Source organism: Epinephelus fuscoguttatus, linkage group LG23, assembly GCF_011397635.1.
Source record: "Epinephelus fuscoguttatus linkage group LG23, E.fuscoguttatus.final_Chr_v1".
In the NCBI taxonomy this organism is placed as follows: domain Eukaryota; kingdom Metazoa; phylum Chordata; class Actinopteri; order Perciformes; family Serranidae; genus Epinephelus; species Epinephelus fuscoguttatus.
This window is the reverse complement of record NC_064774.1, coordinates 897,512-924,038: the sequence shown is the minus strand read 5'-3', so window position 1 is coordinate 924,038 and position 26,527 is coordinate 897,512. Positions and strand designations below refer to the sequence as shown.

The 26,527-nt window shown below is 40.6% G+C and overlaps 4 protein-coding genes across 6 annotated transcripts in view; all 4 read right to left on the bottom strand.

Annotated features, from left to right (window-relative positions):
• The window catches only part of LOC125884175 (zinc finger protein 771-like), a 51,234-nt gene extending 32,477 nt beyond the window's left edge, over nt 1-18,757 (bottom strand). Inside the window, exon 1 of the mRNA XM_049569014.1 lies at nt 18,726-18,757. The gene's annotated coding sequence lies outside the window, so the exon portion shown is untranslated. The remainder of the gene's footprint in view (nt 1-18,725) is intronic.
• Nucleotides 1-26,527, bottom strand: part of LOC125884150 (gastrula zinc finger protein XlCGF57.1-like) — a 561,995-nt gene that overhangs the window by 77,007 nt on the left and 458,461 nt on the right. The window lies entirely within an intron of this gene.
• On the bottom strand, nt 965-18,717 carry LOC125884164 (uncharacterized). 2 transcript variants are annotated; one of them, XM_049568991.1, is made up of 7 exons: nt 18,490-18,717; nt 15,024-15,416; nt 4,219-4,382; nt 3,656-3,952; nt 2,535-3,330; nt 2,219-2,424; nt 965-1,792 (listed from the first exon to the last, which is right to left on the bottom strand). In XM_049568991.1, exons 1-6 carry the CDS (start codon nt 18,680-18,682, stop codon nt 2,288-2,290), a joined length of 1,980 nt encoding a protein of 659 aa, XP_049424948.1. In that variant the 5' UTR covers nt 18,683-18,717; the 3' UTR covers nt 965-1,792; nt 2,219-2,287. The 2 variants fall into 2 exon arrangements, with proteins under 2 accessions (XP_049424948.1, XP_049424947.1); XM_049568990.1 differs by lacking the exons at nt 15,024-15,416; nt 18,490-18,717 and adding exons at nt 5,423-5,851; nt 9,778-10,031.
• The window catches only part of LOC125884185 (uncharacterized), a 50,395-nt gene continuing 46,627 nt past the window's right edge, over nt 22,760-26,527 (bottom strand). Inside the window, exons 1-4 of one of the 2 annotated variants that reach the window (XM_049569031.1) lie at nt 25,150-25,294; nt 24,105-24,160; nt 23,476-23,835; nt 22,760-23,260 (exon numbers count right to left, since the gene is read on the bottom strand). In XM_049569031.1, coding sequence (XP_049424988.1) covers nt 23,142-23,260; nt 23,476-23,835; nt 24,105-24,153 — 528 coding nt within the window. In that variant the 5' untranslated portion in view covers nt 24,154-24,160; nt 25,150-25,294 and the 3' untranslated portion in view covers nt 22,760-23,141. Of the gene's footprint in view, nt 23,261-23,475; nt 23,836-24,104; nt 24,161-25,149; nt 25,295-26,527 lie in introns of those variants that run through there. The other variant, XM_049569032.1, reaches the window with a different exon arrangement.

The window sequence follows — 26,527 nt, the reverse complement described above, 5'->3', positions numbered from 1 at the left end:
AATAGTTTTTTGTTGTTTTCAAACTAACCAGCTGAATCACTTTTCTCCTTCATGAGTTCTCGTGTGTATGTAAGTTTTGACATTGTGCAAATGATTTCCCAAAATTGAACAGTTAATTGGTTTCTCTCTCTTATGATATCTCATGTTTCTTCAGTTTCACAACAAAAACTTTTCCCACACTCAGAGCAGCAAAATGGTTTCTCTCCTGTCTACTCAGATCTCCACTTTGACAGAATCTCTTCCCACACTTGGAGCAGCTAAATGGTTTCTCTCCTGTATGAGATCTCATGTGTGTCTTCAGAACTCCACTTAAACCAAATCTTTTCCCACACTCAGAGCAGCTAAATCGTTTCTCATCAGCAATTATATCACTGACTGGGACTTCATCATTTTTCAGAGAGTTTAAACCTGACTGTAAATACATTTACGTTTGCGCCACATTGACCAGCTGCAACATTACAATGATGAACACATTAGCTTCACTAACTGCAATCTTGAAACATATTTACATGCAGTAAACCACAATATAAATATGACTACATCTGTGTGTCATAATAAGGTGTAAGAAATCACATTTATTGGATCCTAGTTACAGGATGCAAATAAGTTACCTGTGTCCCTTAGAAATGAAGAAATCCCACTCAATTGTCAAAGAGCATGATTGTCTGCGTTAAATAGAAACAAGAAAAAAGAACCAGTCCATGAAGGCTGGGAGGAAAAATAGTTAACGACACCAGAGAAGCTAACAACAACAGGGAAGCTAACGCGGCGTATAATTGTTGACAGACTGAATATTTATTGAACAAACCTGCTCTGTGTAACCGAAGCTGAGGGCTGAAAACAGCATCCAGTAGTTTCCGTTTTCGCTTGTTCTCCTCCTCTGCTAACACACCTTTCTACCAGACGCCATCTTGTTTAAACAGTGCAACGTTAGCAACAGTGAAGAGTACAGCTTCCGGGGCAAATGAGTTAATGAGTTTCAAAATAAAAGTCCAGAGGTGCGAATGGAATTACAGGCTTACTCAAAAAAGACACATGCAGGAGGAGAAATGATTAAAATACACTTTTTGGAAGAATGACTTTTATTGAACTGTTCCATTTTTTTTAAGTTTAGTTCATTTGTTTTCACATGCAAAAAAGTAGTACATGAGCAACAGAAACATGATGGAGAGATGCAAAAAAAAAAAACCTCATAGGGGGGTAATCAAGGCACTTTCCATTGTATACCATACTCCATTAGTTAACTCAGTGACATATTACAAAGATAGAATTAAAGAAAGACAATTATAAAATCCACACAGACCATGTACACAAGTACACAAAATTAAGATCACTAAATATCAATCAGTTTACACATAAATCCATAAGAATCCATAAGTGTAACATCAGAATAGTTACATCCAGCCTTTAACATCTTGATGGACAGTTTACACAGATAGTCCGTAAGTGTAACATTCAGGAAATAAAATCAAACCTTTAACACATAATCCATCAGTATAACTTTTTTTTCAGAGCCGATTGTTGTTCCATTGTTATGTACTGTGTTAGTGGATCCAACCATTGGGAGATTATTTTTGTTGTTATTTTCAGCCGTGACTGAAACATTTAAAGATATATAGTTTAACACCATGGTTGATCCTGTCTGACGTGTCTGCTGTGTTTATTTTATGTCCTGAGTTGCTTTATTGCTTTCACTCACCTCTGCAGCAGCTGCTCCTCTCATCCATCCATCAGATCAGCTCTGATTGGAGCTCTTGATCAGTTATCCACCCCATGACTCATACTACTGCTGCTGTTGAAAAAAAAAAGTCATAAAGAGTTCTACCTGTACCGCGTAAAAACCTCTGCATTTAGAGGGTACACATAATGATAGAGGGACACAAGAGACCAAAAAATGGATGGGGGCAGCAGCAACACTTAAAGCCACAAAAAAAAAAAAAAAAAAAAAATTCCTGAGCCTGAAACCTGAAACTGGCAAGCGGCAATCTTTGTCAATCGCTCTCCGTCTACACAGATTTTTTATTTCAAAACATCACTTTTCATTTTGATGTTTTGAAATAAACTTTTTCTGCATCCGAGAGCCTCCTCTTTTCTGTCAGTGTGCAGGCCTTTTTTTGAACTGTATGACTTTTTTGGCCTTTGCACCTGCTCAAATCCTGCAGTTAGCCTCAAGAGCGCAAAACATTTTTCATATGTAATATGAATCACCCAGCCCTACCACAGTGGTGGACAGCGGTGCTGGCAGATCCGGGACAGCTGGTGTTGTCTCCACACTGGCCGGCGGATGTCACACAGTCACATACGCCGGTGAGAAATCCTCCTCTGTGAAGATGCTGGGGTTGAACGGCCAGATTCCTGTACACCTGAAGCCAGCCACTATATTGGACGGTGTGACAGCAGATGGCAGCGCTGTTGCCACAATACCTGTGAAAAACACAGTCCTGGTGCATAAAACTGGTATATTTACATTTGATTTTAGAAGTTATTTAATATGTATTGTCCCTATTTAAATAGATTGATCTTACAAATCGTACCTGGCAAATCATATATTGTCATTTTTTTCCCAGGATTTCCCACCATCCATTGGTCCATGGCTGAGTTGATGCACCTCTTCAGAGGTTCGTACACACTGCGGTCCACGGGCTGGAGCTTGTGTGAGCAGTGAGGTGGAAAGGAGAGGAGCACGACACCGTTGGCTCGACAATAATCTATGCCTTCCAGCGAGAGGTGAGAGGTATGATTATCTAGGAGCAGAAGCACTTTGGAGTCAGCGGATGCTTTGGTGTGATGGATGAAGTGTTTGAGGAAGATCAGGAAGTCGCTCTCCTGCATCCAACCTGACTCTGAGCATGAGCCAGTGCAGCCTGTAGGCCCGTCTCTGACAAAGTGGTCATGATAAGTTTTGCAGGGAAACACAAAGTGGGGTGGGATGGAGTTACCCATGGCATTGACAGCTAATGCCATTGTGACAAATGTCCCTCTCTCCGCAGACGTCGTGGATCCGACCTGCTTTGTGCCACGGCTGGCGAGAACTTTATCAGGCACTTGAACATTGACCGTGCTGGAATCATCAACGTTCCACACATCCTTGGCTTGGAAGTGGTGCCTGTCCAGGACCTTGGACAGTTTGGAAAAGAAGTTTCCAACGTTGGAAGGATTGAAACTTGTGGCCCGTGAAAGGCTGGTGGCCTGAGGACGTCGGACCAACAGCTGTGGATTGCGATGCAGGAAGGCGGCGGACCAGTCCCTCCCGGCTAACTGGTTCACATCCCAAGCCTTTGGATAACTACAGTCATGCTTCTTGGCCAGCTGGTAGGCAAGACTGCGGACCTGAGGGATTCAGGAGCCACAATGAATTAATACTTTAAATTTGGCATCACGTTCAATATTACATTTACACAATACATTGATTTTAAGTTAATTATGTTCACCCTAACCCTATGAGCTGTAATATCTATGTATATATTTTAACTTATTTATTAATTTAATCAATTTTATCCTGTGAACTGTGATATCCATGTATTTGAAGTTAATAAAGAACTTGCTATTGTTTTCAACCTAGAAACTGTGATATCATTTCTTAAACTTTATGAACTTATCAATTATCTATGATTTGCATTAACTTTAAACAATTCTCTATGCTACGTAAGCTTACCTCACGAGAACTGAGCCCATAATAAATATCTGCAGCCTTTAGAAGGTAATCCCTCAAGCTGCTCTCTTGCTCTGCTGAGAACACCTTATTATGAGGTTTGTATCCTGGCTCTGGTGCAGTTGGGTCCACGCTTTTAATTTTAATGTACCGATACAGAGTTGAGTACGGCACTCCAAACAGAGCTGCAGCACCTCTGACTGTGCGTCCCTTACACACAGCCTGATGTGCCTGCGCAAACAATGTGGGACTGCTGTACAGGCCGTTGGTGGTCTTTCTCGCTCTAACCTTGTTTGTTTTCTGAAACAACAGAGCAAAGAAATACATGTTTATTCACAGAGGCCGTGCAGGTCCGTTTGACCCGGAGCACAGTGATCCGTTCGTCCCCCTACCGCTTCCATCCACATTTAGCTGTCTACCACCTAACTTAGGCAAGCATGGAAAATGAAACTTTCACTGATAGTTCACACACAGATACGTCTATCAGATAATACACACTTACAATCCGAACAAATGAACATAAACCTGAGAAATGGAAAACTCAGACTTTTGTATTTTTTACTCACCGAGTGAAGAAACTGCTTTTTCGCTCTAAATCCGTCCAAACACGTCTGTTCGGGCTGATTTTTTTTCCTGGACTTCGTGGCGGGAGATACTTCCGGTGTACCACGTGAGTAAATGTCCGTGATCTGCCTGCTCCCCTGATCCGTTTGTAGCCGCCCTCCCAGCCCTGTGGCAATTACATCAAACATCATACTCAAATTAACCAGACTCCACTTAAAGAATCAGTAATTTTACCTCACAGAACACAATGAGTCGCTGGTCTTCAGCTGCCCTTCGATAGGGCAGTTAGTTTGTGTTGTTGTGTGACTTTTGCAACTGACTGAACCATGCCAGTTCTCTTGTATGCTTCTCAAAACTGGGAGCGTAAAGCTGGTAACACACAATTCCAAATAAAGGGTGAGTCATGAAGGTTGTTCAGCTGCATCCTCCCTGCTGCGCCGAACAAAGTCATGCCGTGCCAATTTGTGTTTCCATAGTGAGTTTAGAGGCGCCATGCCATGCCAAGCCGCAATGGAGATCGGCATTCTCCAGGGTAGGTCCAAAAACCAGGCCACCCACCCTTAAGCCAGGAGAGGTAACTCCTCGCGGACCGCAGCCAAACCCTGTCGACCCCCCTTATACTACTCACTTACTACTCTTACATACCTTCAGCTACAGAAACCATTCAAATGTCAAATGTTCAGCTCTGTAAGGATTTTCAGATGTTTCGGGCAATTTCTTTGATATTTCTGTACTTTCAGCCTTTTCTTTTATTTCAGCATTCACATGCATTTTCCGCAGGAAATGCATTTTCTAGTTTATCTTTCTGAGTTTGTAAGTATGACTTTACTTGTGACTTGCTTGACCTGAGCAATGACTTGACACAACTTGCTTGACTTATACCAAGGACTGGATGGCTGTGGCTCAGAGGTAGAGCCGGACATCCACTAATCGGAAGATCAGCGGTTCCAATTGCTCAGTGTGTGAGTGTGTTAAAAACTGAGTAGCAGGTGGCACCTTGTCTGGTAGCCTCGGCCCTTTGTGTATGAGTGTGTGTGCGATGGGTGAATATGACTCGTAGTAGTGTGAAAAGTGCTTTAAGTGGTCAGATGACTAAAAAGGTGCTATATAAGTGCAGGTCCATTTTCCATTTACCATTTACTTGAGATCTGAAGGTTAAAACTTGAGACTTGCTTAAGACAAGCAAATGTGTGTCTTGACAGATACCTGACTGAGGTTCTCTGGTCTCCGTCCAATCATCACTGTCATCAGTCTCAGGTTCAGAGGACTCTCCAGTCTCGTCATCAGTCTCAGGTTGTAAATGTGTATCTGGATCTGAGTTCCTGGCTGGTTCTGCTCCTCCACAGTCCTCTCCCTCTGCTTCTGTTTCCATCTGTCCAGTGTGTCTTTGATGAAGCTGTGAGGACTGAGGTTTCTCTTCATCATCGTCACTCTTCACAGGGACGGGAGTGGATATAAACTTGGTGATATCAATCTCCTCCAGCCCTTGAAGCTGCTCTCCCTCCTGACTGATCCAGAGTTCCTCCTGTTCCCCTTTAATGTGTGGAGGCTCTGGGTCCTCCTGGTCCACACTGGAGCTCGACTTCTGCTGCTCAGGGGGAACCTCTTCTTTAACCACCAACAGCTGCTGGGCGTCTGCAGGAAACAGCGCGCACACACACACACACACGTTACAGAGAAATGTTGTCGTTTATTCACATCACAGCCCAAAAACTCCTTATTGAACTTCTACAGACCTCTGAGCATCATCTATTCCTAAACAAACATCTACTCTTTAAAAATGATTTCTTATGACCCATGAACAGACAGTTACACATGTGGCAAACAATTTATATAATACTTTTTAAATGTTAGCTCCATGTAAAGCGAGTAAACGTGACATTTACCAGCTAATGCTCCACTTGTCTGCCTTAATGACAGTTTACACATTTTTATCACTGCTGACTTATTAAATCGGAGTTCTACCGAGTGAAACATGACGATGAATTCAGCAGCAGACCTCGGTAATATCAGTAATATAAAGCAGTAGTAAAAACAAATAACTTAAGGCATTCGTTTTACATGATATGAAAGAATTACGGCAAATCAGTAACACACTCAGAATAGATGACTAAACACTCTGTCCAATGTACTCTGATTAAATACTGCCATCTAGTGGACACTTATGCAAATACATGGGGGTATATACCGAATACTCGGTATACAGGCTTCGTTTATGCGAGCTCCAGGTAGAGACCGTGCCGATACTACCTTTCCTAGCACATTCACCATACTCTATTTCACACGCTACATAGCATAACTCCAATATAAGCTAAAGTTAAAGGAGACAGAAAAGATTAACTCACAGAATCAGCAAACACACTCACCTTGCAGCATGGTCTCAAACAAAAGGGATTCAAATAGGTCACTCCCACACTTAAATAACCTTCCTCTTCCTGGATTTTCTCCTGAGAGGAAGTGGATCTCTCCACCTGATCTGATTTATTCCATACCGGTTTGCCTGAGCCAAGCCCCAGGCCTCCCCAGCCAAACTGAACATTACCTACAATCTCTGCATGCCTAAGAGTTGCCTCTGTCTCCTGAACTGCTGAACTGCCGATCTCGGGTTCCACTTCCTCCCCTTGGTTGGATTTGGAACCACACTCCTAACTACCACGTCCTTACTCCCAGATAACAAGAGCTCTGTCCTGACCTTGGTACATTTAAGTTCCTCTGTTAAACTAGATACTGGCAGCTGAAGTAACCCTTTTGCATACAAATGCAACACTACTCAAAAGGCCCGTTTCCACTGAAGAAGTTCCTGGTACTATTTGGGGGGCAGGAACTACAACAGGAACGTCCTCTCGCTCGGCCCTCTCAGCCGCCGTGTCTCCACTGAGAGAGCGGAGTAGAAGGAAGGTTCCTATGGCAAGCCGTTTTAACATTTAATAGCTAGACTGGATATTCATTACTGATATCTGCAACATAATTTTGTCTAGTCAAAACTCCAATTACAGATATATGTAATTCAGTTTTGACTAGTAAGATTCAAACTACTTTTGCCATTCATGTGTATGGGGTTTGTCATTATTGATATCTTCAATGTAGTTGTGGATATCTGCAATTCTAATTGCGGATATCTGCAACTTCATTTTGATATCTTTAATTATCATCAATTGAAGATATCTACATGGTTCTTTCTAGATATCTTGAATTAAGTTCCAGATAGTCAGAATGACATTGTACATATCTGTAACTGAATTGGAGATATCTCCAATGAGAAACCCCATACACATTAATGGCAAAAGTAGTTTGAATCTTACTAGTCAAAACTGAATTACAGATATCTTAAATTAGAGTTCTGACTAGTCAGAATAAAGCCATAGATATCTTCAATTAAAATGCATACTAGTCACAATGACATTATGACTAGTCAAAATGGTGTTGTTGATATCTACAATGGTAATTCCGGATAGTCAAACTTTGCGATAAGGTTAAAACGGCTTGCCATAGGTTTCTGTAAAGTTACCGGGCTCTGTATGTGATGTAATCGTTGCGCGACCATTTTGACCGGGGCGACGTAGGGGCATAGGGACGCCGTTAGAGGTGTCTGTAATAACTCCAGTCACGGTCCGTGAAAAATTTTTTTTTTTCCAGTGAATGTCTTAGTTACAACATGATTGAGCTAACTGGAGTAGTTTCATGTCGTATCCGACAACGGGAGGCTTTTAACAGGTGACGTCCTGATGTTAGCTTTGCTGCTGTTGTTAGCTGTCCCTGTCAGCTGCAGCCACTAACGTTACTGATGCTTTCTAGACATCGTGATTTCCCAAAACTGAATAAATACCACACATAGCAACACCAAACTGCTAGCTCAATCATGTTGTAACCAAGATATCCGCTGGAAAAGATATTTTTTCATGAACCGGTTCTCGAGTTTGTTTACATGGCGGCGAAAGCTATATAAACGAGCTAACTCTCGTCTGCTGAGTTTTAAAAATGCCAGCTATTTTGTTGCTTTCTGTTGACGTCACATTCCGCCTTGAGTATATCCAGTCAGCACCGAGTAAACCCCAAGCCCCAGCCAGGAGTTTTTCGGGCCGTTCTGAGTACCTACCCCGAGGCAGGGACTTGTTTATTTTATTTTATTTTTTTTTTATTTTTTGTTATTTAATCAACACAAGGAAGTTATACAGAGTGTTAAGTGAATGTGATCATAGGAAATAACACAAAATGCAAACATCAACTTAATCAAATTACAGTGTAAACACAAAGAGTCGTGTAAAGGCAGTATTACAAACATATATATATATAAAGTAACAAACCATATTCATCCATATTGTGAGCAGAAGAGGGTGAAATTAACGAATATAAACACATTTTATATTAAATCAGGGACTTGTTTAGCCCCTATAAAAGTTCCGGAACTCTGTTCTTAGGGAGTGGTTCCTGCGGTGGAGACACGCACCAAAGAGCATGAATACCAAGAGGTGAAGCTCAATAGAACGCCCCATAGCAACAAATTCCCCCATGGTTTCGTCCTACCGCCGCCATTTTGGACCGTCAGCAGACCTGCTTGCATACGAAAACACACAGACAAACTGAAGTATATCACTATTAATTATGTTTACAATGCTACTCACCTCGTGATAGCTTGGTCACAGCTGCTTTTTCACGTTTTTGTAAAGCAAAATAGAGACTTTAAAAAAAAAAAAAAAAAACAAGGAAAAACGGCCTAGATGGCATCTCTACATATTATATCCACTTATTAACTTAATTACTCCTTCAAAATCACCCCCTAAAGCCAATCTACCGAGAAAAAAAAAAAAAAATAATAATTTTTTTTTAAAAATCAATATTTTAACTAGAAACACATTAATAGTGACGTCACATAGTCAGGAATAAAGATTTATTTACAGTTTGTACAGTAAGGGGACAGTGATAATCATAATAATAATAATAATAATAATAATAATAATAATATATAGGCTATTTTAATATGATATATTTTAATGCTAAAGCAGTAATCAGCTCTGATATAAATGGTCCAAGACGCCATATATAGGCCTATATATATAGGCTACATATATCTTCCCACGAAAACTAGCATATTAAATTGATATTAAAACACTTTAAAACGTACACCTCTGTCGGGATCCTTCGGGAAACGGTGGAAGGCCAGGTGCGGGGTGTTCCACTGATAGTTGTTGCAGTTAATTGCACTACACTGTTTTCTTTTACTTTTTTCCTCCTCTCTCCTTGACATCTTGCATGTTGTCTGGGCGCAACAGTCCAAAATGGCGGCAGCGCCCCTAGTGGCTGTTGGCAGAAATTCAACGGAGCTTCGCCTCTTGGTATCCATGCTCTTTGCACGCACCAACGGCCCCGTAAAATTACCCCCAAGTTCCTGCCACATTAACCTAGGACATGGCCCACACTGCAAACGCCACAACTTTGCTGGAAGTTCTGATTTATGTATTCTCGGCCCACCTACTACCCACTCGGAAGCAATGGATACTTATCGAACAAACCTGCAGTTATATCATTAATAATGATGAACTTGTAATGTTTACTGAACAAACCTGCTCTGTGTAACCGAAGCTGCGGGTTTAAAACAGCGTCCAGTAGTTTCCGTTGTCGCTCGTTCTCCTCTTTTGATCGACAAAGTTCCTCCTCGTACTCTGCTATCGTTCTTTCAACCAGCCCAAATATCTCTTCAGCAGCCGCAGTTAGTCGCTGCTTCACCAACGCTCTCAGCATTTGGACTTTATACATGTTCACACTTTAAAAAACACAACAAAGACACTCTGCTAACACACCATTCTATCAGACGCCATCTTGTTCAAACAGTGTGACGTAGAGCTTCCGGGGTAGATCTCTATGGAGTTTATTGGCGGTTGGCAACCAACTTGAAGGTGCATTACCGCCACCTACTGGACTGGAGTGTGGCACAGTAGATTTGCATACAAAACAAAACACAAAAAAGGGAACTTAAATCCTCTCCATCAGCCTTGTATCTTTTAGATATATGATTAAATGTCTGAGTATATTATTTGACTCTACTCTGAGCAGGTCCCTATACTTAAACCTATCTTGGCCTTCTCTGCTGCTGTTATCAGTGCCCTCCTTTCCTCCTCATATGCTCTACACTCCAACAGAACATGTTGGACAGATTCTGACTGACCACAGTGATTACATTTGTCATCAGGGTGTTTATCTATTTTATGTAGTGTATTATTCAGTCCTGTGTGCCCTATCCTAAGTCGTGTGATGACTACCTCTTCCCTCCGGCTCCTGCCCATCCTTCTTCCCAACCCAGCCTGATTCTGTATATTATATAAGTGTCTTCCCAGTGCTCTTGCCACACTTTCCCGCATGTTTCTTAATTATTGATTTACCTTCTGCCCTACTTAACGGAATTTCTGCATTTACAGTGTGTGATTTAAGTGATTGTTTGGCCAGAATATCAGCCCCTTCATTTCCTTCTATTCCTACATGGGCAGGAACCCAAATAAAGCAGACCATCAGACCCCTCTTGTGTATTCTGTACAGTAGATTGTGTATTTCAATTATGACCTAAACCTGCTTGTTCAGCCTTTATGTTCCCTATCCATCCAAAGCTCATAATATTAGAGTCACTGTGCTCTCAACAGTCCTCCAGGATGCCTTCAGCAGGGTGTGTAGTGCTGTGCCCTTGAAGATTGACCCAGTATGCTAATATAAGTTTCATTCTTCTGATCCGCAAAGGCTGTTCCCCCATTTCCACTTGTATGGTTGCTACTGGAGAGGATTTAAATGCACCACTACATATCCTCAGTCCCTGTGCCTGCTGTACATCCAGTCTTTTAAGATGAGTTTCTGCTGCTGATAAATACCCTATACACCCATTGTCTAGTGTTGCTCTCATAATAGTTTGATACATATCTAACAGTGATGCTCTGGTTGCTCCCCAGTCTCTTCCTGACAGGCATCTTAAGAGATTGTTGACCCTTTTGCGTTTATCCCTTACTTTATCAATGTGATGCTTCCAGGTCAACTTTTCATCCAGCCACATACCCAGTAATCTAATGACCCTGACCTGCTCAATTGTTTGGCCATACAGTTTCAAGGAGATCTCTTTGTGATGTCTGGAAAAACATCTTCCTTGTGTCTTTGCAACCGATAGTTTAAAGCCCCATACATCTGCCCACTGCTCCACCTTCTCAATCGCGGCCTGCAGTGTCTTCTGTATAAATTTCAGATTCCGCGCCCTTATCCATAAGGCCTCGTCATCAGCGTGTAGTGACTTCCCTATACCTTGCTCAATTTGTTTGAAAATATCATTGATCATGATGTTAAACAGGATTGGACTGCAGACACTTCCCTGTGGTGTTCCATTCTCAACTTCATATACATTTGAATATTCTGTACCCTCTTTAACTTCTATTGTTCTTCCATACATGAAATCTAATACCCAGTTGTACAGTTCTCCATTCACACCTAATTTATTGAGTTTGATGAGTAGTCGCTCTTTCCATAACATATCGTACTCTTTCTCAATATCAAAAAATACAGCAATCACCATTTCTCTGTTGGTCTGAGCTTTCCTTATTTCTGATTCTAGACATAAGACACTGTCCATTGTCCCTCTTCCTCTACGAAATCCACTTTGATAACTTGACAATTATTTTTTACTCTCTAAAAAGTCTCTCTGTCACCATCCGTTCCAAAGTTTTCCCTAATTGCGATGTTGGAGCGATGGGCCTGTAACTAGAGGGATTTGATGAGTCTTTACCTGGTTTTAATATAGGTACTATAACTGATTTCCTTCCATATTGATGGGAGTTTGCCTGTGTCCCATATTTTATTAAACAGTCTTAACACTGCTTCAAGTGCACTGTCTGTCATATGAGCTAACATACTGTAACATACACCATCTTTCCCTGGTGACATTTGTTCACCAAATTACACTTTTTGAAAGAATGACATTTATTGAAGTGTTCCAGTTGTTTTGTAGTTTAGTTCATTTGTTTTCACATATGCAAAAAAAAGAAAAAGTAGTACATGAGCAACAGAAACGTGATGGAGAGATACAAAAAAAAAACAAAACGTCAGAGGGGCTTCATCAAGGCACTTTCCAGTGTATACCCTAATCTATTACACAAGTACACAAAATTAAGATCTCTGAATATTAGTAAACAGTTTACACAGGGAATCCACAGGTATAACATCAGAATGTTATACCTTTAACATCTTGATGGGCAGTTTACACAGATAGTCCATAAGTGTAACATTCAGGAACTAAAATCAAACCTTTAACACATAATCCATCAGGATAACTTTTTTTCCCAGAACTGATTGTTGTTCCATTGTTATTTGCTGTTAGTTCATCCAACCACTGGAAGATTGAGGTGTTTTCCTACTCTTTCAAGGCAAGGCAAGGCAAGGTAATTTTATTTATATAGCACTATTCATACACAAGCCAATTCAAGGTGCTTTACAAGAGAAATACATTAAAATAAAACATTAAAGGAAATTGTGTTTGAGATCATTAAAAACAAAAGCTAAAAGCAAGACAATAAATAGTTCAAAACAGTGCAGAAAATGCATTTTAAAAGCAAACATAAAGCAAAAGCAACAGCAGACAAATATAAAAACAATAGCTACAGATTATCCTAACAATAAGTTACATATCTAGCTCACTGATAAGCTGCAGTAAATAGCAATGTTTTATGCCCTGATTTAAATGAGTTGACAGTTTCAGCCGACCTCAGATGTCCTGGAAGTTTGTTCCACAGGCAGAGAGCATAGAAACTAAAGGCTGCTTCACTTTGTTTGGTTGTGATCCTAGGAACACTGAATAAACCTGGTCCAGATGATCTGAGGGTTCTGGGTACTTCATAACGTACAAGTATATCAGAGATGTATTTAGGCCCGAGACCATTTAGTGCTTTATAGACAACTAACAAGATTTTAAAGTCTATCCTTTGTCACACAGGAAACCAGTGCTCCACTCTCTTGGTTTTGGTGAGGACTCTGGCAGCAGCGTTCTGGACGAGCTGCAGTTGTCTAATTGATTTTTTACTCAGGCCTGTGAAGACACCGTTACAATAGTCCAGCCTGCTGAAAATGAAAGCATGAACAACTTTTTCTGTATCTTGTTTAGACAGAATGTTTTTAAGGTGGTAGTAGGCTGATTTAGTAATTGTCTTAATGTGACTATTGAAATTTAGAACTGAGTCCAGAACTACACCAAGATTTCTGGCTTGATTTGTAGGTTTTAGTGTCATGGCGTCAAGGTGAGCATTGACTATTGATCTTTGTTCTTTGGGGCCAAAAACAACGATCTCACTTTTGTCTGTGTTTAGTTGTAGAAAATTCTGGCACATCCACGTATTAATTTCATCAATGCACTTATTTAGCAGATGTAGGGGACTGTAGTCATCTGGTGACACTGTTATGTAAAGTTGTGTGTCATCTGCATAAGTATGGTAGAAGATGCTATGATATTCCATAATCTGAGCAAGAGGGAGCATATAGATGTTGAACAGAAGAGTGCAGCTTCCGGGGTAAATGAGTTAATGAGCTCACACTCTTTAAATAATGACAGTAATTGAACTTGAAAGTTTATTCTTGAACTTGGAAACATTTCACAACACAAGGTCCAAATAAGTTGTTTAATAAACAAATTAAACACTGTGAATGACTCCATTTTATGTTGTGTAGGAGGTGTATCATATGTCAAACTATAAATAGTTGCTTCCCCTCCAGGTAGGATCAGGACAAAAGGATTAAGAAAAGCATTAACCCTAAAAGAAATATCATACCTGAAGTCTCCCTCCTCCAAGTTTAATCTGACCTGACTGCATGGATGAAATCATTAATATCCTAGAGGACCCTTTACATACAGCATGTGAGCAAAGAAAAAGAGACACAACATAACATCTTCACATTCTGTGCATGTGGACTTTCAGATATTATTAAATAGGCAGAAGTGCTAATGAAACTTATCTTATGAGGAAACACATATAGTTGATTTCTTGCTCATTTGATATGAACAGCTGTTTCAAGTCATAAATAACAACCAGGCCAAGTGTATCTTTAGTGACAAACACTGCAGCTACAGTGTGTCTCTCGTGTGGGATTTCATGTGTTTGTGATAACTGTCCAGTCTGTGTTACAGGTATCATACAGACATTTCAGCTGAATAGTGTGTCTCATGTGTGTACTCTTTTTAAAGTGGTATTCCATATGAAAGATTTTTTTCAAACTGAACAGCTGAATCATTTTTCTCCTTCATGAGTTCTCAGGTGTGTGTGTAAAATATTACGTTGTGTAAATGATTTCCCACAAATTGAACAGTTAAATGGCTTTTTTCTTGCATGAGTTCTCTTGTGTATCTTCAGAATTCCATTGCGACTAAATCTTCTCCCACACTCAGAACAACTAAATGGTTTCTCTCCTGTATGAGATCTCATGTGTACCGTCAGATGTGCCTTTTGACCAAATCTTGTCCCACATTCAGAGCAGCTAAATGGTTTCTCTCCTGTATGTGATCTCATGTGTTTCTTCAGATGTGCATTGCGATTAAATCTTTTCCCACACTCAGAGCAGCTAAATGGTTTCTCTCCTGTATGTGATAAAATGTGTTTCTTCAGATGTCCATTGCGACAGAATCTTTTCCCACACTCAGAGCAGCTAAATGGTTTCTCTCCTGTGTGAATTCTCATGTGGTCATTGAGATTTCCCCTTCGACCAAATCTTTTCCCACACTCAGAGCAGCTAAATGGTTTCTCACCAACAATCAAATCACAGACAGGGACTTCATCATTTTCCAGACAGTTGAAACCTGACTGAGGTTCTCTGGTCTCCTTCCAATCATCACTGTCATCAGTCTCAGGTTGTAAATGTGTATCTGGATCTGAGTTCCTGGCTGGTTCTGCTCCTCCACAGTCCTCTCCCTCTGCTTCTGTTTCCATCTGTTCAGTGTGTCTTTGATGAAGCTGTGAGGACTGAGGTTTCTCTTCATCATCTTCACTCTTCACAGGGACAGGAGTGGATGTGAACTTGGTGATATCATCCTCCTCCAGCCCTTGAAGCTGCTCTCCCTCCTGACTGATCCAGAGTTCCTCCTGTTCCTCTTTAATGTGTGGAGGCTCTGGGTCTTCCTGGTCCACACTGGAGCTCCACTCCTGCTGCTCAGGGGGAACCTCTTCTTTAACCACCAACAGCTGCTGGACATCTGCAGGAAACAGTAAACACACACACACACACACACACACACACACACACACACACACACACACACACACACACACACACACAGATGTTACAGAGAAATGTTGTCGTTCATTCACATCACAGCTCAAAAACTCCTTACTGAACTTCTACAAATCTCTGAGCATCAAACAGCTTCACAGTGTTCACTCAGCTGTGTCACAGCAGTCATTAACATGTACTGTTACTCTTGTCATGTCTGGAGGCTAAAGTGTGGCTCTTTATTTGCTCAGTCTAAAGTGAAATATTTGAGAATGATTGTCCATAGTATGCATCAGTTTACCATTTGATTACTGGCAGCCTGAGTAAATAAAATGCCAGTAATGGCACAGTATCCGCTGCCTTACAAAACAACACAATGTAGATAACATTATGGACCATTTAAAGCCATTTTTCTGATATGTTATGTTAGCTAAATTAGCTGGCAGTGGCTAATTTCATGGTGTTTCTCAACTCAGCTACCAGTGGTAGAAAGTAGCTAAGTACATCAACTCAAGTACTACTGCAGTACAAATTTGTGGTTCTTGTACTTCACTCATGTATTCCTTAAAGTGTGTGAGACTGGGGCAGAGCCGATGGTCATTGAAGAGAGGTGAGGTAGCTTGGCCGAGGACATAAGGCCTTTCTAGACAGGAATTATGCAAATTTGCAGGAAAGCCCAAACAGTGTTTATTCAGCATTGGCAGTATAAAAACAAAACTGGGGAGTGCCACCTGCCTACTAAATACAGAAGGCGTCTTTTTCGGGGCAATGGGGGCGTGAGCAAGTAACAAAACATGTAGCTCAGCGTGTGACGTAAACAATAACGTGGGAGGGAAGCTGCGGCTAGTCAGGCGGCGATTCTCTCGTAAGTTGGCCCGTTCTTCACCGTCACCGTCATCTGACGGTTAATGGCCTCTTCGTTTGCAAGGACAAGGAGGGCGCTCAATTCCTTGTCTCCCCAGTTGCTCATCTTTTCAGTGTCTGTCAGGTTTGCGTTTCCCTCTTGCTACTCCTCCTACTGCCAATGTCAGATGAACCTGAACTAAGCCACGTCAAGTCGACCCATGTCTGTCGAAAAAAATGGCACAACGCACATATTGTACATTTTTACTCCACTTTGTTTAACAGCCGGAATTACTTAGTGGATCATACTGACAATACAAAATATGATAAGACCATGAAAATTATTTAATAATAATACAGTTTTTTATAGTACCTTTAGCACTAATTTCAGAACCTTGATGTCATTTTTCACAACTCTAGACACAAAACTCAAAACGGTCATCCCCTGTAACACAGGCTGTCCAGTGCTCAAAACATTGCATTGTGCATCCATATCTTTAAAGAAACCTTACATGTGCAGAATCGCTGTTTCAAATAACGCATTGTATCATGAAATACCATATGAACTTAATTTAGATCACCCACACACAAGATACAGATAGTGTCATTGTTTATTCCTTTGAACAATCATTAAATTCAGTATGGTACTACATCACTCTACAGTTAACTTAAATTTATTGAAGAAAATATAACATTGATTTCTTTGAATCAAAGCAAAAATAATCGGCTACAAAAAAGAAAAAAGAAAAAACTACAGTACTATAAAACACATGTAAAAAAAAAAAAATCACTCAGTTCGAAAAAGGATTGATTACTGTACTGTGCTACTATCCATCAACCCTGTCATGTGGATTTGGCCACAGGTTCTCATCCTCATCACAGTTGATGTTTTCATTTGCCAAACATCTCCTCTACCTCGTTCCCCCACACCTCTAAAATGAGGCCCATGACCACCTCTGTTGAGGCCTAAGCCCTCCTCTAATACGAGGCCCAGGACCACCTCTCAGAAGGGGTGCGTGACTCCTGCCAATCCTTTGACCACCATGTCTTCCTCTTCCCATTGCTTGATCTCTGTTGTGATCACCTGCCGGCTCCATGTTACTGAAATTGCTTGTGCAGTCAAGGATCCCACTCATTTATACTCATACCACAAGGTGAGATCAATCATCAGTAATGAGTTGAGTGCTGGAAAAGCAATTACGAGGGCCTTTCATGATCGAAACATTACTATTAATATTGTTCAGCAGTTTCCATAAAACTGTGCGTTAAGAGAAATGCAAGTTTAACTGATTATTTTGAGCAGTTGTATACACTGATAGTTAGATCATTGTAATGAAATGAATAGACAATCATCTCAGATGTAATGTGTGAATTACATTTCGAAATGGTAATACTGTGATGTTAAGCTGTGTCATTTTGAACAGGTGACTTTTGTTAAACGAACAAATGATCTTAGGTTAATGTGTATAGTATCCAAGCAACCGGAAAAAGTTTTGAAAAAATGTGCATTTTCATCATTAGTTTTGAGTTTCGTGACTAGAGTTGTGAAAAGGAATGTCAAGGTTCTGAAATTAGAGCTGAAGTCATTGTAAAAAAAAAACTGTAATAATAATGGGAAGCTAACGACACCAGAGAAGCTAAGAGCACCAGAGAAGCTAACGGCACCAGAGAAGCTAATGGCACCAGAGAAGCTAACAGCACTAGAGAAGCTAATGGCACCAGAGAAGCTAACAACACCTAGCCTCGCATCACCAGGCTCGGTTTCCTATTCACTCTGAATTTTGTCTGGATTCTGGTTCCGGTCTAGAGAGCGGATGCAGAATTCACCAAATTCACCAAACTAAAAGTGTTCACCAAAGTAAAACTTTAAATTCTGGCGCACCATCTATTTGGGGTGATGAGGGGTGTAAGAAAATCGATTAACTTAATGGCTTGGGGCTTTTCTTGTAAATTATATTCTTTAAACTGAAAAATTTCATCGCATTTTTATTAGCTTGGTGCTTTTATTTTGACGGAAAGGTGCATCCATCGAATTCCGGATCCTGTCTCACTCGCCCTGGTTCCGGTTCCTTGACAAAACGGCCACGAACGGCCCCAGACTAACGACACCGGAGAAGCTAACGCGGCGTATAAACGTCGACAGACTGAATATTTATTGAACAGAGCTGCAGTTATATTATTAATAATGAACTTGTAATGTTTAATGAACAAACCTGCTCTGTGTAACCGAAGCTGAGGGTTGAAAACAGCGTCCAGTAGTTTCCGTTGTCGCTCGTTCTCCTCTTTTGATCGACAAAGTTCCTCCTCGTACTCTGCTATCGTTCTTTCAAACAGCCCAAATATCTCTTCAGCAGCCGCAGTTAGTCGCTGCTTCACCAACGCTTTCAGCATTTGGACTTTAGACATGTTCACACTTTAAAAACACAACAAAGACACTCTGCTAACACACCTTTCTACCAGACGCCATCTTGTTCAAACAGTGTGACGTTACCAACAGTAAAGAGTACAGCTTCCGGGGTAGATGAGTTAATGAGCTTCAAAATAAAAGTCCTCAAGTATTAATGAAATCACAGGCTCACTCAGGAAAACACATGCAGGAGGAGAAATGATTAAATTACACTTTTTGAAAGAATGACATTTATTGAAGTGTTCCAGTTGTTTTTTTTAGTTTAGTTCATTTGTTTTCACATACGCAAAAAAGTCATACATGAGCAACAGAAACGTGATGGAGAGATACAAAAAAAAACAAAAAACGTCAGAGGGGCTTCATCAAGGCACTTTCCAGTGTATACCCTAATTTATTACACAAGTACACAAAATTAAGATCTCTGAATATTAGTAGACAGTTTACACAGGGAATCCACAAGCATAACATCAGAATGGTTAAATCCAACCTTTAACATCTTGATGGGCAGTTTACACAGATAGTCCATAAGTGTAACATTCAGGAAATAAAATCAAACCTTTAACAAATAATCCATCAGTGAATCACCGTGACCTCGATCGGTCTAAACCTTCCAGGTAGAAATTGGAAACTGTTTTGAATTGCAGAGATATGTGAATACGGCAAACCTGTTTATTTCTGTTGTTATTTGCAGCTCTAACTGTAAGGGTTAAAGATTTATGGTTCAACATGGTGGTTTGAACAATCAGATGTTTCTGCTGTGCTTATTTTATGTATTGAATTGTAGCTCTTTTACATCTGAAAAACTCCCATTATAAAATACATACTGTTTCCTGTTCGATAAATAACTGTCAAACCAGCTTATTGTATGAGATGCAAATTTGCAGCGTTTCAATTTATCCAACAGCAGTTTATGGTCCAGTATGTCAAAGGCTGAGCTAAAATCGAACAGTACTGCCCCTACTAGTTTGTTATTATCAACATATTTTAAACAGTCATCTGACATCTGTGTTAATGCAGTTCCAGTTGAATGCCCTTCATGATATGCATGTTGAAAGTCTGTGATTAAATTATTTTCTTTAACGAAACGTTATACTTGTTCACAGACTATCTTCTCTAGCAGCTTGCTTAGAATTGGTAGCAGACTGATCGGTCGACTGTTTTTACCACTAAATCCCACTGCTGCATCTTTGGTGAATTTGGTCAATTTCGTTGATTTTAATAACATAATTCCTCAATTTACAGTAAGCTTCCCAATCATCCTTACACCCTGTTCTGTTAGCTATACCCCTTGCTGTATCTCTTTCAACTATAGCACTTTGCAGCTCATTATCAATCCACGGTGCCCTGACATTCTTTACTGTGTGTTTTTTCATGGGTGCATGTCTGTCCACCACAGGGTAAAGTATATTTTCAAAAGCCTTGATGACATCATCAGGATTGTCTTCCCTATATACATTAGACCAGCATAACCTATTTGCATCATTACAAAAAGACTCATGACAGAATCTCTTATATGATCTTTTAAAAATTACTTTTGGTTGCCCCTTGGGTACTTTTGCCTTCCTAGTTTTTGCTACTAAGTTAGGATCGCTGCACCCAAAGGGAATGGATATCCCCTTGGAACACTTATCCACAGCATTTGTAAAAATGTGGTCTATACAAATAGATGTCGTCTTACCACAACTGTTTGTTTGAATTCTTGTAGGTTGACTGATGACTTGTGTTAGATGACATGCATTAATTACATTAAGCACTTTACTCTTTAGTGGACAGTCATGTGACATCCAGTTTATATTTAAAGTTATAGTTGGTAATCCTGTTTAGAAACACTTCTTATTATACTGGGTGAAATGGTCCTTCCATCCTGAGAGTAGTCAATACATAATGTGTTCAGAAAAAGGAATGAAAAAAATCCGACCTCTGTGGCAGCTGCAGGCCTGTAAAAACTCTGACCAATCCCTGCTATTCAGTGCGAAAGGAAAGAACCAATCAGATGTCTTCATGTCTCATTCTGCCCGAGCCCCGCTCTGTCCCTCCCTCCCTCCTCCCTGCGTGCACTCATCACATGTCACCATTGCCAGAAATATTCAGCACACTCCTCAGCAGAAATATTGAGTTAGCAGGAGTTTGCTGCACAATGGCAGAGAAGATGCAGCCAAAAGCACCACTTCCAGCATTACATGTAACGGCTCGCCCCACTAAACAGGCTGAGAAAAGAAAGTCGGAGGCAGAAAAGGCTTTGGATAAAGCAAGAGGACAAACCAGACATCAACATCGGTGCAGCTTTTGAACGGTGAAGACAACTGAGGGAGCTGAAGGGCCTGAAAAGTGATGCAGAAGTTGCTGTCTTTCTGTTGGACAGGTAATTATTTGTTGCATGGTCTCAAACAAAAGGGATTCAAATAGGCCACTCCCACTCCAACCTTCCGCTTCCTGGATTTCCTCCTGAGAGGACTGATTGGTGGATCTCTCCACCTGATCTCAATGAGTTATGTACCCTGCTTAGTGGTTCCCCCTGCTGGCCCCCAGCTGACATTATTTCTTCTCTTACAGATCCACTGACTAGCTCTGGCTGCTTCATCTGACATTTCCTTCACTGTCTTCCTCAAACTCTGTCCCTGCACTCCGAGTTCCCCCAGGAGCAAGACAGCTGATCTTGCTATGAATCCCCTACACCCCACTTCCACTGGACAAATCCTAGACTTCCATCCTCGCTGCTCAGCTTCAGCTCCTAAGTCTGCATATCTAAGCTTTTTTCTTTCATAGGCTTCTTCCGCTGAGTATTCCCAAGGAACTGTCAGCTCAATGAAATAAACTATCCGTTGACTCACTGACCACAACACTAAGTCAGGCCTCTGCTTGGTACAAACTATTTCCTGGGGAACAACAAGCTTTCCCCCTGAATTTACTTGCATTTCCCAATCACAAGCACCTTCTGCTTCCTCACAAACTTATCCCTTCTGTATTTCTCCCCCTCACGGACAAACTGAATTGCTAAACTCCTATCCTTAACACCTTCTGAATTCACCTGTCTTCATTTCCCTTCGATGCCTGCAGCTAAACATTTCAACACCTGGTTATGTCGCCATGTATATCGGCCTTGTGACAAGCTAACTTTAAAGCCTGACATGAAGATGTGTTCTGTAGCACATCAATAAAATGTTTCATCTTTCTTACTCTTCTGCTGCTCTGAAGAGAAATCCACCAGCAGGATGAAGACAGAACTGGTTCTTGTGTTGGAGAATGATGCCGAGCTGGAACGTTTGAAAGTGATGCAGATTCAAACTAATGCAGCTGAGTTCATGGTGGATTTGTACTGTCATTGATTCAATGATCCACGTGATGTTTTTCTTTTTACAGAACGTGTTTTATGTCAGAAGAACTAAAGTAAGAGTAGCAGCACAGTGTTAAACCTTTTATAGTCTTTTTGGAATAAAGATAAATAAAAATGTTGCTGTTTCCATTTTTGTCTGAGCATTTTTTCAGTGGTTGAAATAAATCACCAAATGACATCATGAACATTTAACTGTCTGTTATTAACTGTGTGTTATTAACTGTCCTTCTTTCATTGTGTGTGAGCTGAGTGAAAAGCTCTGAGCTGTTAACAGGTGTATTAATGACAAAGAGCAGCAGAGGGAGCTCTTTGCTTTGTATTTGAATTACTGTAATATCAGCACAAAACATGACTTATGTCTGATCAAAATGTCTGCGGGAAGTAACAGAGATTCATGTGCTGCTCCTTGAATTGTCCCTTTTACAGCAGATGCTGTGGCGGACTCATCATCTGCATTAATACCTTAGTTTACCCCTTTATAGAAATGTAACGGAATCCATAATTAAACACATCCAGAAACACTCAATAAACACCTTTGACACGGTCACAGAACTGTTTGCTTCCCCCGTCACACACCTGCTGCTCATCACCTGCACCTCACCTGTATTACCTGCGTTTACCTGCTCTAGTGCGCCACCCCGTGTACAAACACCAAACTGCACCTATTTACATTGGTCAACATTATTGAAACATGAAATCAAAACCAAATACAAAGAATGTTATTGCGACTCCAACACTCTTATAAATATAGATTTATTTACAATATGTACACATTATAAACTGAACACAATACATTTTACATGATAACAATAACCATCAGTGGGCAGAAGATTATTAATGAACGTACAATTCTCTCAGAATTCTGTCGTCTTGTTGATTCAAGAATGTTTTAAGACACATGATTGATAACAGCCGCTGCATAAAAATATAGATTTCACATCACATGTAGTTTCTGACACAGATGTTGGAGGGAGAGAGTCTCAGAGTTTGTCTGGTGTTTTTAGGACCATGACTTTGATAACAAACTGTTTCCTCTCATCATCTGATGAACTTTTCTTAAATCCTCCACTGGAGTCTGAGCACAGATCTTGTTTTCTGGACTGAAGGTGAATTAATACACAGAATCAAACACTCAGTAGAGCTGCTGCTGCCAGTCCACAGTAAAGGCCGATCCTTCCTCGACTCTCTGGCTGTGGACGACTTGTTGTGTTTGGTGTCTGAGGTTCAGGTCGATCCCTCGCTGCTGTAAAGAGACCAAACAAATCTGTGTCATTCATGTGAAGAAAAAACATTTGACTAACAAAGAAAACTAAATATCCACAACAGATTAAGTTGTAACATATTTCACAGATACTGCAAGAAGGTGAGGATTGTTGATAACACAAGTTCACAACACTTTTCTTCTCAGGTTCTTATTTATCATAAACTTGTTCATAAAGTTCCACTGAATCAACTTACCAGTGACATTGAGCCGACATGTAGCAGTGCTCCCGTCATAATGTGTGGACACTTCACACATATACGGTCCTGAGTCATCAGTCCTGAGTCTGGACACATGAAGTCTGAGTCGTCCCTCTCTGAGGACGTCTTTGTCACACTGGACTCGTCCTGTAAACTGTTCATCCTGAGACTCTGGGACCTCAACACCTCCATGTAGATGAAACAGGACTGAGGCTCTGAGATCAGTTAACAGTTCACAGTAGATATAAAGGGAGTGGAGGGAGCTGCCAGTTTTAGTCGTGAACATCCACTCAAGTGTGATGTTGTGGTTCTCCTCTGCCTGATAGGAGGTCTGTGTCACATTGACTACAAATGTTCCTGTTGAGGAGACAGAGAGGGAAAGTGAGGAGCAGACAAAGTGACAACTTTAACATGTGAGCCTTTAAACTCCATCTATAGATGTTTGTGTGCAGAGTTTGACTGATTGACTGAATAACAGTGTGCTCTTATTTACAACAAAGCTGGAAGGCTGCAAAACTAAAGAGCTGAAAGATACCACAGGTAATACATGATAGCAAAAACCAACAGTCTGACAGTGTGTTTAGTCTTTAGTGTTTGTGGATAATAAAGTGAAGGTGTAAACTAACCACAGACACAGGAGGTCAGCTTGATGAGCAGCAGGATGATGCACATCATCTTCTCCCTGGGAGAGGAGACAGAGGTGAAGAGTCACAAACACATGACATCAAAGTTCACTTATTCCAGGTGACACAGAGACAATCTACAGTCTGTCTTTAGTCATCACAATACTCCTTTGTATTTATTATCCTGATTATCACACACAACTGATGGACACCAGGCATCAGCACTAAAAACTATGTCAACTACAACCACAGCAATGGAAAGCTTATTTGTTCTCCTGCACACATGGAGGCCTGACTTTTCAAAGAGCAAAAGCTGCAGTCATATATTTCTGCCACAAGATGGCGCCAGTGGTTAAAGTCAATGAGTGCTCTCCTAGCAGCAGGTGAATGGGACTTGTTGGTGACTGAGGAGTCCTCTGGACTGTCTCTGACTTCTCACACACTGACGACACACTTTGAGTGCTAAAAGGTCAAACACCAAAAACATGTTCAAGTCAGGACTGACTCCTTATTATCAGGAGTTTCTCTTTACTCAACCAGTTAGGAGCTACTTGAAGCTTTAGGATGGATGTTGTGTGAATACGAGGCAGGAGTGCAGAAAATCCTAAAGTGTGAACCTGCAGCTCAGATAAACATGTTCCATGAGTCAATGTGCCTGCATATAAAGGAAAGAGAATCAAAGTGCAAATAAAGCTGTCAAGTGAATTCTATGAAATGAAAATAAATGCTGTGCTCCCTTATAAACAATAGACAAGAGAAAATATTCAAAGTTAAAGACAAATAGAAAGTGTGTCTCTTTCCTAAATGTTGCAGCTGTTGTTTAAAGTCACATAGAGGAGCTTTTTAGGTGGATCAGCTTTTAGGATGATGTGTCTTCAATCAATCACATGTCTGTTAAAGTCTTGTTGTTGAATTGTCTCTTTACTGAGAGAAGCCAGCACATTATTATCTGTTAACATCTTGTCTAATCCACCAATCCTCACATAGGAAATCTGTACAACAGGATTCACATCATGACAACACCAACATCAACACATTCACACATTACCTTGGATGGCTTCAGTCATGGGACGATCTGTGTAGGAAGACCTCAGTGTTCTGTGATCTGAGGTCAGAATTCTTCTTCCAGAAGAAAACCAGGAGAATGAACTTGCTGTGAAAGACACTGCTAACGCTTTTGCTCTTTCCGCAGTTGCTTGCGATACCGCTCAAAACAAGTAAGGGCGCCAAGCAAAAACGACGTTGGTGATTGGATGAGCCACTCATTCAATGGGACGTCACTCCCCGTTGCTTAGACTATCTCTGACTTAAAGTAGGGGCGGTCCTTCCACGCAGAGTCACAGTGTAGTATTAGAGTCCCTCATTGGTTCATGTTGTGAGTGTCAGTTGAAGTCTTCCTCTAAATCTCTCTGAGTCTTCATATTAAAATCATAAAGTGAAGGCAGCTGCAGTTTTCACAAGCAGCTTCTCTCCACCGACCACAGTGCATGATGGGAAACTCTCTGCTCTCCACTAATCTAATCAAGTTGAATCCAAACTTTTCTTTATGTTTCACTGTAAAGATGATTTGATTAGACTTATTGAAGGATTATTATCTTCATAAATACAAAGTGACTAAAAGTCTCTCAGCTGATTGAGTCTGTCACGAGTTGAGCTGATGAAGTTACAAACAGATACTTCCTCATGTCAAACATTTAGTGTTCAGGAGACACACAGGGGGACAGCTCTCGTCTTCAAACACCTCAGTAAGTCAAACATATTGTATAATTCAGCCTTTGTCTTGTTTTAATTGTGTCCATCAGCTGTGCTTCATTTACTGTTGTTAGTTTGACTGAGCAACATTTGAATTCACCGTCGACGCACATTAGAAACTAACTGCGATCATGTCAGATGTCCAGGTCAGTCTACCGTCATACTCCGTTTGATGCTTGTCTATTCGTGGTATTACGGTACGGGTGGTGACAGAGGCGTTTGTCAGCAATGCTTTCTCCCCTGTTTCTCTCATTGATAGACCAAATAAACAGTGCACTGTATTGCACATTATATGACTTTCAGCCACAAAATATTGAAGTTTTTCTCCTCTACTCTTTTTAAAAGGAGCTCTAAATTGAAATGATCAACAATAAATAATCTTTTACCTTCCACTAAACAAAATGCTTGTTCAGGATGACCCAGACCACGTCCAGGTCCATGTTCATGTTGTCAAGAGTAGCAGCACACTGTTAAATATGTTGGCATCTTTTGAAAATAAACATAAATAAAAATGTTGCTGTTTGCATTTTTGTCTGAGCATTTTTTCAGTGGTTGAAATAAATCACCAAATGACATCATGAACATTTTACTGTCTGTTATTAACTGTCTGTTATTAACTAACTAACTGAGCTAGGTCACCGCTGTAACTTCTGATGAAGACCGAACCTGATCCA

What these genes read in the sequence shown, in the direction of transcription:
- LOC125884164 (XM_049568990.1), bottom strand. Translation starts at nt 9,970, where the DNA reads ATGTATAAAGTCCAAATGCTGAGAGCGTTGGTGAAGCAGCGACTAACT. An exon ending in GACCAGAGAACCTCAGTCAG is followed by an intron (nt 4,383 to 5,422) that starts GTATCTGTCAAG and finishes TAATTGCCACAG; the next exon opens with GGCTGGGAGGGCGGCTACAA. An exon ending in GACAATATATGATTTGCCAG is followed by an intron (nt 2,425 to 2,534) that starts GTACGATTTGTA and finishes TGTTTTTCACAG; the next exon opens with GTATTGTGGCAACAGCGCTG.